This window comes from Leopardus geoffroyi, chromosome B4 (genome assembly GCF_018350155.1).
Source record: "Leopardus geoffroyi isolate Oge1 chromosome B4, O.geoffroyi_Oge1_pat1.0, whole genome shotgun sequence".
In the NCBI taxonomy this organism is placed as follows: domain Eukaryota; kingdom Metazoa; phylum Chordata; class Mammalia; order Carnivora; family Felidae; genus Leopardus; species Leopardus geoffroyi.
The window spans coordinates 40,285,499-40,300,332 of NC_059341.1; the positions used below are offsets into that span (position 1 = coordinate 40,285,499).

The window sequence follows — 14,834 nt, forward strand, 5'->3', positions numbered from 1 at the left end:
CTAGGTATTTTTGGTGGAAAGATTGGTATATTAGAATTTGGTCTGCTATAAATGGAAGTGAAAGTCCCTGGTAAATGTATTTTCAAAGGAAATTTTGAATTGATACATTAAAAAAATTAAATGTAACTATTATAATTTAAAATGTTTATTGAGGGAAAAATAAGGTAAAAACAGAGAGGGAGGCAAACCATAAGAGACTCTTGAATACAGAGAACAAACTGAGGGTTGCTGGAGGGGTGTTGGGTCGGGGGATGGGCTAAATGTGTGATGGGCATTGAGGTGGGTACTTGTGGGGATGAGCACTGAGTGTTATATGTAAGTGATAAATCACTAAATTTTACTCTTGAAACCATTATTAACCTATATATTAACTAACTTGGATTTAAATTTTTTAAAAAGTCAAAAAAATAAAAAATAAAATGTTTACTTATGTACCACTAAAAAAATCTTAATATATCAACTATAAACTTAATATATACATCATGTTTTGGCAAAATACATACTTGCTAAAGTGACCAGATCGCTGAGATGTGATAGTTCAAGTTTGGAAGGGATCTTAACTGTCCAACCACCTATCCAAATCTGAAGCCCCTCCACAACATTGTTTGAAGGTGGTCCCAGCTTGAGCTTGTCCAGTGACAGAAAAAAACTCATTAGCTATGAAGCAATTGACTCCATTTTTGGAAATTCTCTGTGTAAGAATCATCACCCTTATCCTGACTTGAAATATGCACCCTTGTAAATTCCACTCATCAATCCTAGTTCTACCCTTTGAAGTCTTCTAGACTAGTCACATTTTCATTTACATCATAACCCTGTAGATATGTGGTCTTCTTCAGCTCTTATTTATTGGATGCTGCTAGGCTCCAGAGATCCATAATGCCAAGGACAGATATTGCAGTCAGCTCTTTTACAAGGAAGGAATTAGGAGATATATAAGAGAGTAAATAATTTGACTCTAGGTTTTACGGATACCTTGATTGCAAGAAAAAAATTGTTTAATCTACCAAAGAAATAATCCCACAGCAAAATAGATCCTTTGCCATCTTTAATATAAAGGAAAGAAATCTTTAAAAAGCAAGAAGAATAATTTGGGGAAAAAAAGATTCACTCTGAAAAGTCTGAAAAGGTTATCTATAACATTATTGAAAAATAGAATTCATCTAATTAGTCCTCTCTTCAGAAAGGACTAACCAATGGGAAAGTATCTATTCCACTATTAAAGTTGTCCTTTGACCTCTCCTGTGATTAAAAGTCTTTTCCTGTTCCTACTGCAAGCTTTCCTTCTGCATGTGAAGTTAATTTTCTCTCGTTTTGTCAGTGGTGCACAATGGTAACAAAATAAAGGAAATGAAATATTAAACTAAGTTGAGGCAAGTTATGAAATAAAGGAAAGAAGAAAAGGTGAGGAACGGATTAGAGGAAAATGGAAAACATTTCCAGAAGAAAAGCATGAGATATGTTTATTTCCTGAGAGTTGTATAGAGAAGAGACTAAGAACAGCATCCTGGGAATCAAGAGTTTGATTTCCACACTCTCACTGATGAGCCTCTAAATAACTTCCTCTGTAAAATGGGGGATTTGATCAGAGGAATCTCAGGCACTTTCCCATCTGAAAGAACATAAGTCATTCATTCATTGATTCGACATTGTCGCCAGTTTTCCAATTTGAGATATGGAGTGTGGACCAGTGATTCATACTTCGAATCTGCTGCCAATTATGATTCCATTCTCATCTGAACCATGGACTCCCTGCTTACCCTGGGGGGAAAAAAACAGGTTTTGGTTTATTAATTTCTATGTATAGAAAGCTATTTCCAACTCGGTTGTATACTTCTTTCATTCCCTTCATTTTTAATATGTCCACAGTTAATTGGAGGAGATCAATACAGGTAGAAAGACAATTGCTGTCCGTCATTTTCAATGTTATTCTTTCTATTCACCCTAAGGAGCTAATTTCTAACTTTTGGACTCATTGTTGAAAGCTTTTGGCAATGCCTCCTTTACTGAGTGGGAGAAAAACCAGTGGAACTCTCTCAACCTCATGTGGAGGCAGAGAAGCTGGACATGGTGAAGCAGTGAAACACAAATCTGATGCCTCATGCTTGCTATCTTGGCAGCAGCTCCAGATTCAAAGCCCATTCATAGGCAGGTTTTGAACACTGGCTTCCCTGCTCAGTCTGAGCTCTAAGTGGTCTTTAAGTTTATGTCTATGCTAGAGGAAGTCATTTGCATGACTATAAATTGGTGACTATATGGGATTCAAATGAAATATATGTAATAAAACATCAACTGGCCATAATGTTCTACTCCAGGATTCTATAGTTTCTGAGTGGGCATTTACAGACTTATTGCTTATGAGAGACTTGAGACACTACTATTTTCCTGTGTATCTTGATGTTGCAAACAGTAGTTTTGATTAGCTTTTCAATCATTGGCGCCATGCCAACGGCCTGCGCCCTTAGAAGAATTTTTGGTAACCTGGCACTATGTGGTTTTGTCCTGCTCTTGTGGAAGCTCTCTGACTCAAGGCGGTCATGTAATTATACAAGTGTATCCTGACAAAGGAACCTGCTGAAGAGACGGGTAGGTGCTGAAACCATTCCTTTTTCCATGTACCAAATCACCGTTCTGATGTGTGTTACCTGCACCTAGAAAGACACACAAAGGACCCACAGATGGACCTAAACTTATTCGACTTCATCCTCCATTTTTTTTCCTTCCCTCACCACCCCAGGACAACCTTGAGCCCAGGAGAACTGACTCTGGATATTGCAGCCTTCCTACTGCTGGTCTTAGCCTTGGACTATAGACAGGAGAGCCAATTCACATCTGAGCTCCTCCCAGTGTTCTTAAGCAAGTTGCTTGTCCCCTTCTTGGCTTTGGTTTCTTCATCTGTTAAAACACCACTCTCTCAAGGTTGGATGGTGTAAAGGTAACAAGCAGTTGGATTCAAACCTCTGTTTTGGCCCTCATTTACTACCTATGTATACTTGGGCAAGTTATATAAACTCTTTATGGCTCAATTTTTTAAATCTGTAAAGTGAAATCGTAATAGTACCTACCTATAAATCATTTAATCCTTAGAAAAACCCTACAGAGCACATAATATTATTTCCACTTTACAGATTTAAAAAATTGAGATCTAGGAGGGACACTAACTTGGCTAAGATCAATCACATAGGAGCTGAGACACAAACACCGGCTCTGGTCTAGTACTAAATTGAGACCAGCATACACAAACACACATGTGTGCATACATTTATACATACACACAGTGCTTGAAACAGTGCCTGGCATATTATGCTAATATTATTAACAGTACCTGGTATTCAGTAAACACTCAATAAATGTTACCTATTGTTATGATGATTATGATGATGATGATCTGTAAAGAAGTTCCTACCTGCTAACATGCCTTCCTGCACTGGGCATTTATGTTTCTATGAGGCCCCAGCTTGGGTACTCATTGTTGCTTGAGCATTATTTGCATTCTGAAGGGGGCCTGAGGACAGCCTGCTTTGAGGGTGAGAACAGGAGCAGAACTGCCAGTGAACTGACTGGTAAATATAGAAAATCATCAGATGGGTTGGCTGCATGGGTATATCTGTCTGTCTGTTTGTGTGTGTTGGGGAAAGTAGAAGTATGTAAGCTTATTTTAATTTGAACTCAGCTTTTCTTGGCCCCCAAGAACTGTTAACACCTCTTTTTGGTGTTTTGTGGGAATTCTGGGCATAAGGTCTTTAAAGTAAAAAACTCTATGATTAATTCCCCTTCCTCAGTTTTCCTAGACCACTGAAGTGAAGAGAATGTTTTCAAGGATACATGGGTAATAGAATGAACCTTCTCTGCCCCTCACTCCACCCTGTAAAATGAGTACAGTACCTAACTTGCCAGTGGAGAGTGAGGACTGGTCTCAAGGTCAGGAGGATGGATGAAGTGACCTTTTCCAGGTTCCCCCAGCCTTGAATTCTGAGGAGAGATGGGTATGAAGAGAGTATTCTTAGAATGTGTTATTATATGTTGTCATACACATAGCTAGACTGGCTTACTCCTATTTAAGGGTAAGGAGACCTGGGTCCCCATTAGCCTTAAACACTTGGGAAATCTTCACCTTTAGATTTTTATACATTTGCTTCCCAGACTTTTCCTCCTCCCCCTCCCCCCCACCTCTTAGTTCCTACTAAGGGTAGTAAGTGGAAGGTGTGGGCAGAGATTTTTCTAATCCTCAGTCCTACCCCAAGTACCCAACTAGAGAAAATACCAAAATGACTTCAATACTCAATGGAAGGTATTGTGTGATGCAAACATTCAACTTTCCAGCATCTTGTGTCCATTTTCCAACAGGTCATGGAATAGGCAAAAGGCAGGCTGCACTCAACACTGACGGTCCCAGTGGTTATGGGCAGGAACACTTCCACTATATGGACCACCAGGGAAACTCAGCCATACTTTGTACAGTGATATTACCTGGATGTGGCTTGTAACCAGTTGGGAGTCTCCACCCACAGACATCACTCTGAGGCTACTGTAGGTGGAAAGCAGGTAATACAAAACCCTCGACTTTATTCAAATTAACGTATTTCTTTGTTTTCTTATCTATATTCCCAATTACACAAGAAAATGAGGTTAAGTTCCTTTTACACATGGTAAAACCAAGACACTGGAAAGGTTAGTGAAGTCCCCCAGCTCACAAAGCAGCAACAAAGCTAGTTCATGTTCTAATTCTTCCAGGCTCCAGCTCATAGACATTATCTGGGTTTCACCATCTTTCAGAATTGCTCAAAATTCTTCCAGCATAAATTAAAATCTATGCTCCACCTACCATCTTCCATTTCCTCCTAGGCCTTCAAATGTTCTTCTGCCCCCAGGCCCTTCCCCAGAAGAAGGAAGCCACAATAAAAAGACCAGCAGGTGGGAGTAGGAGTGGTGGGAAACCCGACCTGGAGCCTGTCCCTTCAACCTGCTCCCAGTCTATAAGATCAAAAGCATCTGCATATTTTAAAACATCCAAATCAGTCCTATTTTTCACGTTCATATCAAAAATTTGGTTATGTCTAAATACAACCATAGAGGGCTCAAGAAACAGCTGGCTGGTGAGTGGACACAGCTTAGCAGATAAATGAAAAAGACTGATTTCTCTCACCATTTGTTAATCTGAACCTCCAATATGAAATGCTGGCATCCCTAATGAGACGGCTAGCCTATTGAGTATTTTATTATCCAAAGATGGAATTAATAGCTGTGCCATATCTATGTCAAACCTAGGCAATAAAACTTTATGAGTCCTTCCCCATGAAATATTTTGTTTATGTCACATGAGTCTAATCTAATGTTCTTTTTTTTCTTTTTCTTCACTTCCCCACCCCCCACCCTTTTCCCTGCCCTCTTTGTCTCCTGAGGCCTATTCCCTTTGGAAGTGCATTAGTTACCTAGGAAACCTTAATGTCATTTTTTATATGAGTGGAGTTTGGTGCAGCATAAAGTTAATTTATAGGGTGGTTAGGAATTCATGTCATGACTGGTGAAATAGGAGACTTTATTATGATTTCTAGATCCACCTGTGTGGTAGGAATACATACCTTCCCTCTATCATTATGGGTAATTTCTTGAAACATAATTATGAATATGTATGCTATTTCACAAAATGAGTTGATCCATTGTTATTCAATGCAATTCATCATATTGTTCAATCTAAGCCCTAGAACATAATTAGCAATAACAACAAACCAATAATATACTAGGCAATCTGTTACAAGTTGAAGGACATGGTGGAATTTCCTTTTACATGATGAGGCAGTTCTGCCTTAGAGACAAAGAACAAACAAGATGAGATTCTGAAATCCTTCAACTAGGTCTTTCATGCTCTCTGAGGCCCGCATTAGGAAACTAAATTCCAAATATGTCCACTACTTCATTCTGCTATGTTCTTTCTGTCTTTGTCCAAGGGAAAAATATATAACCATAAAGCTACATTAATGAAATGTTTCAAGACAGCTTACAAGTAACAAAGAGGACATTCCGGAGCTTTTTCTAAAGGCTCAGATCCCCCACCCATGTGGTTGGCGGTGTTTCCAGTAGAAGGGCTATCAGATTGGGAGTTGGTGCCTTCACTGTGCTGGACTGTGCCCAGCATTTTAAATCAATTAGTTCATGTGGCCCCCATAATACTCCTATGAGGTTGGCATTGTTTCTGCCAATTACAGACAGTTTCTGAGAAGTTCAGGAACCTATCAAAGACACACAGCTACCAGTGAAGAAGGGAGCATGGAATCTAGGTTTGTACAATTCCAAGACCCACTCTTTTAATGAGTTCTACTTCCTGATCTGTTACTATGTTTGGTTTTTTGTTTGCTTGTTTGTTCGTTTATTTCCCTGGGGAAATTTATGGAGAAGCCAGAGCCTTAGCATCCTTAACTATTAAACGTAGGGGGTGGGGGGACACAGAGGCTGATAGAATTAGATCTGTCTCCCTACTCTGTTGAGAGCTCAAGGTTGATAGCATCAAAGCTGCACTTCCTCAAGATGATGGACATTTTAGGGAAGACCTGGGTTTGCTGAATGAACATAAAGTCACTCAGTTTCTACAGACATCTGTACCCATTTTGAAAAAAAAAAAAAAGAATAATGGCTCCCACCACTCTTCAGGACATTTGGGCGGAGTCGCTAATTGGCACCATGGGCTCACATGACTGTTGGCTAATAATGCTATAGTTACAAGTGTGTAGTAATGGGTGGGCAGCCAGGAATCTTTTGAGTGCCAGGAGCCAAGGTAGCACACAGCCTTACTGGGCCCTTAAATTCGCAATCCCTATGCAAACACCTTTTGCAGGCACTTTAATTGTTTCAGAAACATAGACTTTCGGGCTCCAGGAGCTCAAGCAGCTGTCTGAGTGAGTGGGGGTGGGGATGGATGGACAGGGTGGAGCAAGAGAAAGTAGGTGCAAGCATTCTGCAAACCTCTCCACAGTGCCCTCCAGCAGCAGAAGAGGCAACTTGCAGATACTTTAGGATAGGCTAAGGTGTGGAGTATAGTTTAGCAATCTAAGGCAGGAAAAAAACCCACACACAATAGGAGAGGACAAATATTCAAGGCTAGCTGTATGGTGCTGGGGAAAAGAACCAAGCTTGCCTTGCCACATGCGGTCACAGAGGGAAGGGTCCTTGGAGGCCATTCGGCCCAGTTCTCTCATTTCCTGGGTCACTGTGTCATAACGAATTAACTGCATTCCCCTACTGCACAAGACCCCCTCCCTTGTCATATGCTGAGCAGCCCCTGCAACACACAATCCATTTAACTGAAACATCCAGTAGATCAATACTATTTCTCACAAGGTAAGGGCATAATTCTTTCCAACATTTCCATTTTGTTTCTGTTCAGTGTTTCAACCACAGAGTGGTGCTATTGCAAAAGATAAGGGTGGGCAGAAAGCATGCTCCAGAAATTTGCTTTAGGAGAGATTTTGTAAGGGGGCTTTCAATCACTGGATCTAGTTCCTGCCCTCACAAACAACTTTCAGGGAGAAAAAGAAAGTTCAGCAACCTAAAAATACAGTCAACAGATGGATGGTCAAGGCCATGACCAAGGAGTCAACTTGAAGAGAAGCGATTACCTGGCTAATCAGAAAAGACCTAGTCCTAGATGGACTTCCACACCCAGCACTGTCTATGGGGCATGAACTCATCAGCTTACTTCCCAGTTCTGTTCTTTGCTTTAGCTGTCTATACCACTAAGATTTTCCTCTATTTAGAGAAACGGATTTGCTTAGAAGTCCCAATGTTCTGCAGTTCCAAAATGAATCTACATTACATACAATTATCTTTTACTCTTTTTAAAAATATACACCTTCTACTCCTTTTTCAAGTCACCTTCCTCTTTGATCACCTTGCTACTCTTGGAAGCCAAGAGAGAGACATAGGCATCAATCCCTAGTCTTCTTTAGAGAGGAGAGAAGAATCTTTTACTCTGAAACAGAAAGGAAAACAGTGAAGGAAAAGGCAGCTTGCCGGCTAGAGGGAGATTTTCTGAAAAAGGTCTTCCACAAAGGAAAGGACCAGTAGCTCTCCATTTGGAAAAAAAGTGAGGAAAATGCATCTTTTACCCTCTGCTTCTGTCTGGTTCTCTCTCTCTCCCTCTCTCCTTCCCTCAGCCCCTCCCTCTACGCACCCCCCCTCAAAGGCACCACACATATTTGGCAAGATTAAGGTGTCACCTCTCATATTACAAGGCGTGTTGATTGCAAGCAAAGACAGACCCACCAGTGCAGGACACCACCCCCCCCCCCCAACTCCCAGTTGGAAAACAATACAAACTCTTCCTGTGCTTGCCTAGGTCCTGGCAAAGTGTGGCGGCCAGTCCGTGCACAGCATCTGCAGAACAAATCGGGTCTTAAACTCACTGCTGCCTTTTCTTCTTTTTTTTTCTTCTGATTTTTCAAATTTAAGTTTGCCCCCTTCCTCCCCCTCCTCCCTCCAGACTGCCAGTGACCGAGGAGCTGCAGGCGGATCAGCCCGCACATGTTTTTAACCCTTTCCTTGCTGCAGCAGGAGCCAACCACCTCTTTCCCTGCAACCCTCGGGTTACTGGAGGACCTGGAGCTCCAGAAAGGAGCCCCTAGAACTTGGCCAGTGGAGCTGAAACTGGGCCTGAATCCTTCGTTTGACAGCGGAGGTGGGGGTGAAGTGCGGGAAGTGGGGGAGGGCAGGGAGGCGGGCCAGAGCTCAGGGAGAAAACCAGAACCCAGCAGATCACGCCCAATCCAAACCTTCATGGTGCTGTGTGTGCCGAGTGGAGGGAACAACTCGGCAGCTTAATCTGGTCCGGAGGAGGACCTCAACATTTTGGCACGAGGGAGGCACTGAAGGAGGACCCCACTCTTTCCAGGGACTGCGGGAGGTGCGGCCCCTGGGCCTCAGTGGGCGCTTCTGGCCGTTTTCGATGTGGCAGCCTCCAGCAGCCAGGATAATGATGAGGCAGGTACAATCTATCTAGTACGCAGCCCCCCAGGCTCCCCATCCCTTCCTACCTCCGCTCGGACCCCGCAGCCTTGCTCTGCGTCGGGTTCGGCCTGATCTGGTAGGCGCAGTGCCCGTGCTTCTCGGTGTTTGAACAAATTCTCAAACAAGTCGTAGGAATTTGGATTTTTTTAACCTGACGCCGGCTGAAACAGAGTGGGTTGCTTCTTACCCACCTTGGAATGACAGGGCATGACGAGACGAGACGGGATACTTACTTGCTCCCCTCCCCCAATCGCGCGTGAATCAAAAGGTCCTGGCACGAGATGGGGCCAAAGAGTGGCAGAGGCTGCAGGGAGGAAGTGGTAGGGGGCTCAAGGACGGAGTCCGCCACGCCCTGGCCCGGGGAGCTGAGCCGGAGGGGGTCAGGAGCACAAAAATCTGCTCCAAGGCTCTGAATTTCTCCTTGACCCCTAAGCGACATTCTCTCTCCACCCCCCCCCCCCTCCTCACTTCTCTCGATGGCAAATGGACGAAAGCAAGATGACTTAACTCGGTAAATTTAGAGAGAACGATCTCAGAACAAGTGGGGTCTAATGGGCAGCTAAAATTATCGCGAAATAAGAGATTTTGCCCCCTCCCTCCCATCCTTTCCTCGAATAATCTATGGGTGGGGGAGTGAGCGTCACAACTTTCCAAGCGCTACTACGAGGTTTGTTTGTGGCTTTTGCCTTTTCTGCTTCCCCGCGCTGTCCCCGCGTGCAGACTGGTGGGTGCTGGGCGGGTGCTCAGCTGCAGGGCCCCATCCTAGGAAGGAGCTTAGAAGAAGTTGGAGGCTGGGTGAAATGGGAGTCTCCGATCCATTCCCCTCTTCCTCCACGTTCACGTTCTCGCAAACACACACACACACACACACACACACACACACACACACACACGCGGCCGCCCCTTCCTAGGTCCCCCTGAACCCCGCCTCCCCCTACCTCTTGACTCCGCTGTCCTTGACCTCCCGCACAGCGTCCTGGGTACTGGTCCCTGAGAGCAGCGAGTTCGCTGGGGAGTGATTGTCCTTGGGCGTGTTCGCGTTGTGGGGTGGGGGAAGGAGTGACGGGTGGGCTTGATAGGAGGTGGGGAGAGATCTAGAGCTGGAAGGGTCTAAGGTTTGGAGGAGGAGTTTGCACATTAGACCCAAGCCGCCAGGGGGAAGGGGCAAGAAAGGCCCTTCTGCCTAGAGAGGAAAATCTTAAATAAAAAGAAAGAAAGAAAAAAGATCAAAAGGAAGTTTCTCAAGAAAAAAACAAATAAGACAGGCTGAAGACATTAACATGTAAAATACAGTGAAAAGTTGAATATTTCGTTTTTTCCTGGATCTCTAAGGGGGATAGTGAAGCCTACTATTAACTTGGAAGTTTTTGGTGTTTTTCTTTTAGAGAGGCTAGGAAAGATGACCTCGTCGCCCCACTGCCCACCCCACGCTAGCCCCAAGTCGGAGGGGCACAGGGGCTTGGGCTGGCAAGGCGCGCGGCGGCCGGGCGCGGGGGCGGGTGGCGCGGCGCTGAAGGGGTTAAGGCGCTGAGCGCGGAGCCATCTGGCCGGGTTGGCTGGTTATAACCGCGCAGATTATGTTCACGGGACTCAGAGTTGAAGGCTCCTCTCCCTACCGAGCAGCTCCGCGCGCGGCCCCGCGAGAGAGCCCGGCGCAACTACTTTCTTCCCGTTTCTTTCTTTCTTTCTTCTTCTCTTTTTTTCCCCCTGCTGGGTAGTGGAGGCGGCGGGGTGGGAGAGACTTTGAATGACCGAGTTTGCGTCCACCTTTCTCTTCATGTCGACGTCCCTGGAAACAGTCACACGGATGCCATGGTTACTTCTGCCACGGTAAGGGGAGGCGGGTACGTTGGGTGGGCACGTTCAGGGGTGGGAAGCTGAGTAGGGGGGATTTTCCAGTGGACTAGCGCGGGGGTCCCCAACTCTGCACCCCGCCCCCACCTCCATCGCTCGGCTCTGGCTCACTTTCCCGGGCTTGTGCCTTCCCCGAAGTTTGCGCTGGGATCTGCCCAGGCCGAGGCGCAACCGCAACCACCCCCTCCCCACCACACACTCAAACACACACACACACACACATACACACACGCACACACGGACACTCCTCCCCACCTCTCCTCCCGTCCCTGGGCTGCCCGAGAAACCGCCCAATATCTGGGAAAGTGATCAGGTTTAAGGGACCTGGATTGGAAATGGGGGCGGAGGCGAGGGGAAATAGGGACGACGGAAGGGCAGCGAAGAGATTCAGCAGAACCGCCCTCCAACCCCCAATCAACACACCCGTCTGCTCCTGCAGAGGGGGCTCCCCGTGCATCCTGTAACAAAAGGGGGTGGCAGACAGATCCCGCGCAGGGAAGAGTCGAGCGTGTCACCACGGCTCCCCGGCACGCGCCCGGAGCCCGGCTCCCAACATCGCGGGGCTCCTTGCATGCCTCCCCCTCCCTGGTCCCGGGCGTGGGCTGGGGGAGGGGACTCGGAGCTCCGGACTGGGACTCCGGCTTCCGAGTTTGCGAGTTGCAACTCCTCGCCCGGCGCGGCGTACCTGTGCTGGAATACTCTTGCCTCTTCCGAAAGCTTTTCTCGGCAACGGCCACGCACCCCGGACTCCTTGTGGCCAGCGCCCACCCCGCGGCTACCCCACCCCGGGTTTCTGCGCAGATGTAGGAGCTCCGCGCGTTCTCCGTGCATCTGGGACCGCGCGGGGAGCGGCGGGCAAGCTGGCCGGGCAGTCCCTGGGGGATTCCTCGCCGTTTCTCTGAGCCAGCTCTTGGAATTTGAGGCGGCGGTGTGGGAAGGCTGGGAGACCGGGGATCGGCGGAACTAGGTCGGAGTCAAAAGGACCCCCGGTGGGCCAAATTACCCCATTGCCCCAAAGCGCTACTCCTACTCCAAATGAATCTGGGACGCTTGGAAGTTGAAGGTTTGGGAAAGGAGGGGTGGGGGAGGGGACTCGTGCTTTCGGGCGCCAGTGGGTGCGCGGCGAGGAGGCGCTGCTTCTTTGGGGGGAGTTTAGCTGCTGCATTCCTCAGCTGCGCTTTAAATGCACGGAACTGAGACCCTCGCGCCGAACCGGGTGGGGGCTGCTAACCGGTAAGGGCTCCTCCCACGTCTGGGAACATTCCAGGTGGAGGAAACATTGAACTGGACCGCCTCCTTTAGACCGCTGGCGGCGGGAGGCAGGTTCAGAGTCGGAGTGGAGGCAGCCTCCTGGACCCAGCCGGAGCGCTGGGCTCAGAGCAGGAGAGCTGGAGCGCCTCGCGCCGGGGGGGTGGGGTGGGGGGGGTGAGGGGGGCTGGGGGGCTGTTTATGTGTGCGAAGAGCAGGGGGCGGGAGCTGGGAGGTTTGGCATGAAAGGACGTGGGTGTCACTCCTGGAGCCTATTAGAGAAGGTGCTGGACGACCTGCTTTTTCATAAAGAGATGTCCTCTCCCAGCCGACAGACCTGAGAGCAAGAAAAACACCTAAGCCCTCTGCCCTAAATGTCGGGAGGGGAGAAAGTTGTAACATAGAGGGAACTTTGCAGTTGGTTCCGTTTTCCCTACACCCAGAAATTCTCCAGCATACTCAGCCTGGCTCCCTCCCGCCCCCAATTCCTTCCTGACATGTTGCACAAAGAAAGTTGAGAGGTAGAATTTAGGGGACAAAATCCAACCGCCTCTGCCTTGGGCTCAGACACTTAGACCTGGGTATGGTGTTGGGAGTGGGGAGGGGGAGAGGAGAAGAAAGCAGGCTCTGTGAACAGTGTTGGAGGAAAATAGCAAGTCTGCGGGCCTGCAGCAAGGAGCGTATAAGATTTTGCAGTTGGTAAGGACGGGATTGTAGCTGGAATTGGAGGGCTGGGTTCTGTGTGAATGGATCTGCTTTGCTAGGGAGGGAGAGTGGGACCCTTGGGTGCACTGTGTGGTCAGGGAAGGAGGTTTCTGGAAAGTCTCTGCACCAGGGTGTGCATTGCGGGTGGCCGGAGAGCTGGAGCTCCACCCTGCTCTGTGCGCAGTGGAGGTGTGCGTTTCTGAGGAGTCTGTTGGATGCGCATATGTGTGACTGGCAGGAGATGAGAGCATGTGGGAACATAGGTGTAGCTAATGAGAAATCTGTGCCTGTGAAGGGTGTCAGAGCAGGAGGAGAGGTACAGTGTGTCGAAGACAGATGGCTTGTGCATGCCTGCACAGACACATGGAGTGGGTGTGGCGTGGGAGGGTGGCTGTGTGTAGCAGCGAAAGGTGGACGTGTGTGTGGAAGGTTGGGCTCCTGAGGATTACCGAAGGAGTCGGGGGGGGGGGGGGCCGGGAGAGATTATCTGCAGAGAGCAGAGTGTGAACTTTTTGAGTGTGCATGGGGAAATGTGGCTGGGATGGCACTGGGGTGTGTAGAGGATAGGAAAGTGAGGGCTCAGGCACTCTTTATGGAGAAACAAGGCATTTATAGAGAAGGATGCTGGGTTGGGTTTTGCCTTCTCCCCCTCCCTACCTCCTCAGAGAGGAAGGAATTGGACAAGGCTTAGAATGAGGGGTATACATTTAAGGGGAAAAGCCCTGTGTGTCAGCACTAGGTGATGATCAGGGAGGATGTCCACATAAAATTGGAGTGAGGGGAGGAATATATTTTGCATTACTGGTGGCAGAGGTGCATGTTCTATTATGTTATTTGATGGGTTTCTTATTTAATAGAGGAATTCATTGTTACCAATTAATATTGATTATTAGTTAATTTTTGTGGAATGCCTACTGGATGCTGAGCCCATTACTGGGTACTGGGGCATGGCACCGTGCCCTGGAAACATTCCTTCTCGGACTCAGCTGACTGCGGCAGTTTTGCCAAGAGGACTGAAAAGAGCTGGATGCCAGTTGAGGCCTCTTCAAGAACCATAATTCAGTCTAGAGATGTTTATGGATCTTAGGGGCCAAAGGGAACCTGACCTGAAATATATCTGTGATTTTGTAAAAAGGGGGCACAAGGATAGGGATGAGGTCTGGTTTTGTGTGTTGGGGATACAGCTGAAGGGTGTTCCTGTTCCTCATTGTGGGTGTGGGCTGGGCATGGGGGGTGGGTGCTGTGATCCAGGGAAGAAAGCAGGTCCTGATACATTTGAGGATTGAGTTTCTGGAAATGTGCAGTACTTCCTCACTAGCAGGAATGAGGAATGAGACTTGACATATCGGATTGGGAGTGTTTTATTAATCTTTGATGTTTTCTGGGCTGTGAGTGTGTAGCTAACCCAGGGTGCATGTATGTGTGTGTCCATGTACACACACACACACACACACACACACACACACACACACTAAGGCTGAAGTTAAGTAACTAAGAGAAGGTGAGTCAGAGGATAGAAGGAATATATGTTCTGGCCCTTATGAGGGGGTAGGGCATATTTTTTTGCAGGAATTCTGTGTGCCTGAAGAAAGATGAAAATTGTCTTGGATGCTCAGATGTGTATTTTAAGTACAAAAGGTATAGATAAAAGAAGAGCTGTAGGCTTCCGGGAGCATTTGAGGGGTGAGGGAAATGTGACATTGACTGCGTTCATATTCTGAGACAGCTAGTGAGGTCCCTGGAACAGAGCAGGAGGGGGGTGCTTTTGATTGCACATACATGCTTGCCCAGACCAGATGATAGGAAACCTCATTTATTAGGTTCTAATCATGCGAGGGCATATAATTGGGGAGACTTTATTTGACTCCTGACATTTTAAAATTCATGGCATCAGAGCTGTGTCATTTTGAAGTTCTACCTTATTTTTAGGTGAAATTCATCTGCGTAAGAGAGAGTTGATAAATAGGGTGTGACCATTGGTCAGAAGACCTGGTGGCAGACATTTCAGAGGATGGTGGGAATGCCTT

At 47.0% G+C, this 14,834-nt stretch overlaps 1 protein-coding gene and 1 long non-coding RNA gene across 5 annotated transcripts in view; one reads left to right on the top strand and one right to left on the bottom strand.

The window, feature by feature from the left end:
• Positions 1-1,031: 1,031 nt before the first annotated feature.
• Positions 1,032-12,236, bottom strand: LOC123590169. Of its 4 annotated transcripts, none has more exons than XR_006708640.1 (7): positions 11,540-12,236; positions 10,617-10,789; positions 9,939-10,197; positions 9,027-9,161; positions 4,471-4,528; positions 3,886-3,972; positions 1,032-1,761 (listed from the first exon to the last, which is right to left on the bottom strand). It is a non-coding gene; the product is annotated as an uncharacterized LOC123590169 (long non-coding RNA). The 4 variants fall into 4 exon arrangements; XR_006708639.1 differs by having other exon boundaries at positions 4,471-8,370; XR_006708641.1 differs by lacking the exon at positions 9,027-9,161 and adding an exon at positions 9,234-9,304.
• The window catches only part of NTF3 (neurotrophin 3), a 67,711-nt gene continuing 63,367 nt past the window's right edge, over positions 10,491-14,834 (top strand). The window contains exon 1 of the mRNA XM_045463049.1: positions 10,491-10,830. Coding sequence (XP_045319005.1) covers positions 10,813-10,830 — 18 coding nt within the window. The 5' untranslated portion in view covers positions 10,491-10,812. The remainder of the gene's footprint in view (positions 10,831-14,834) is intronic.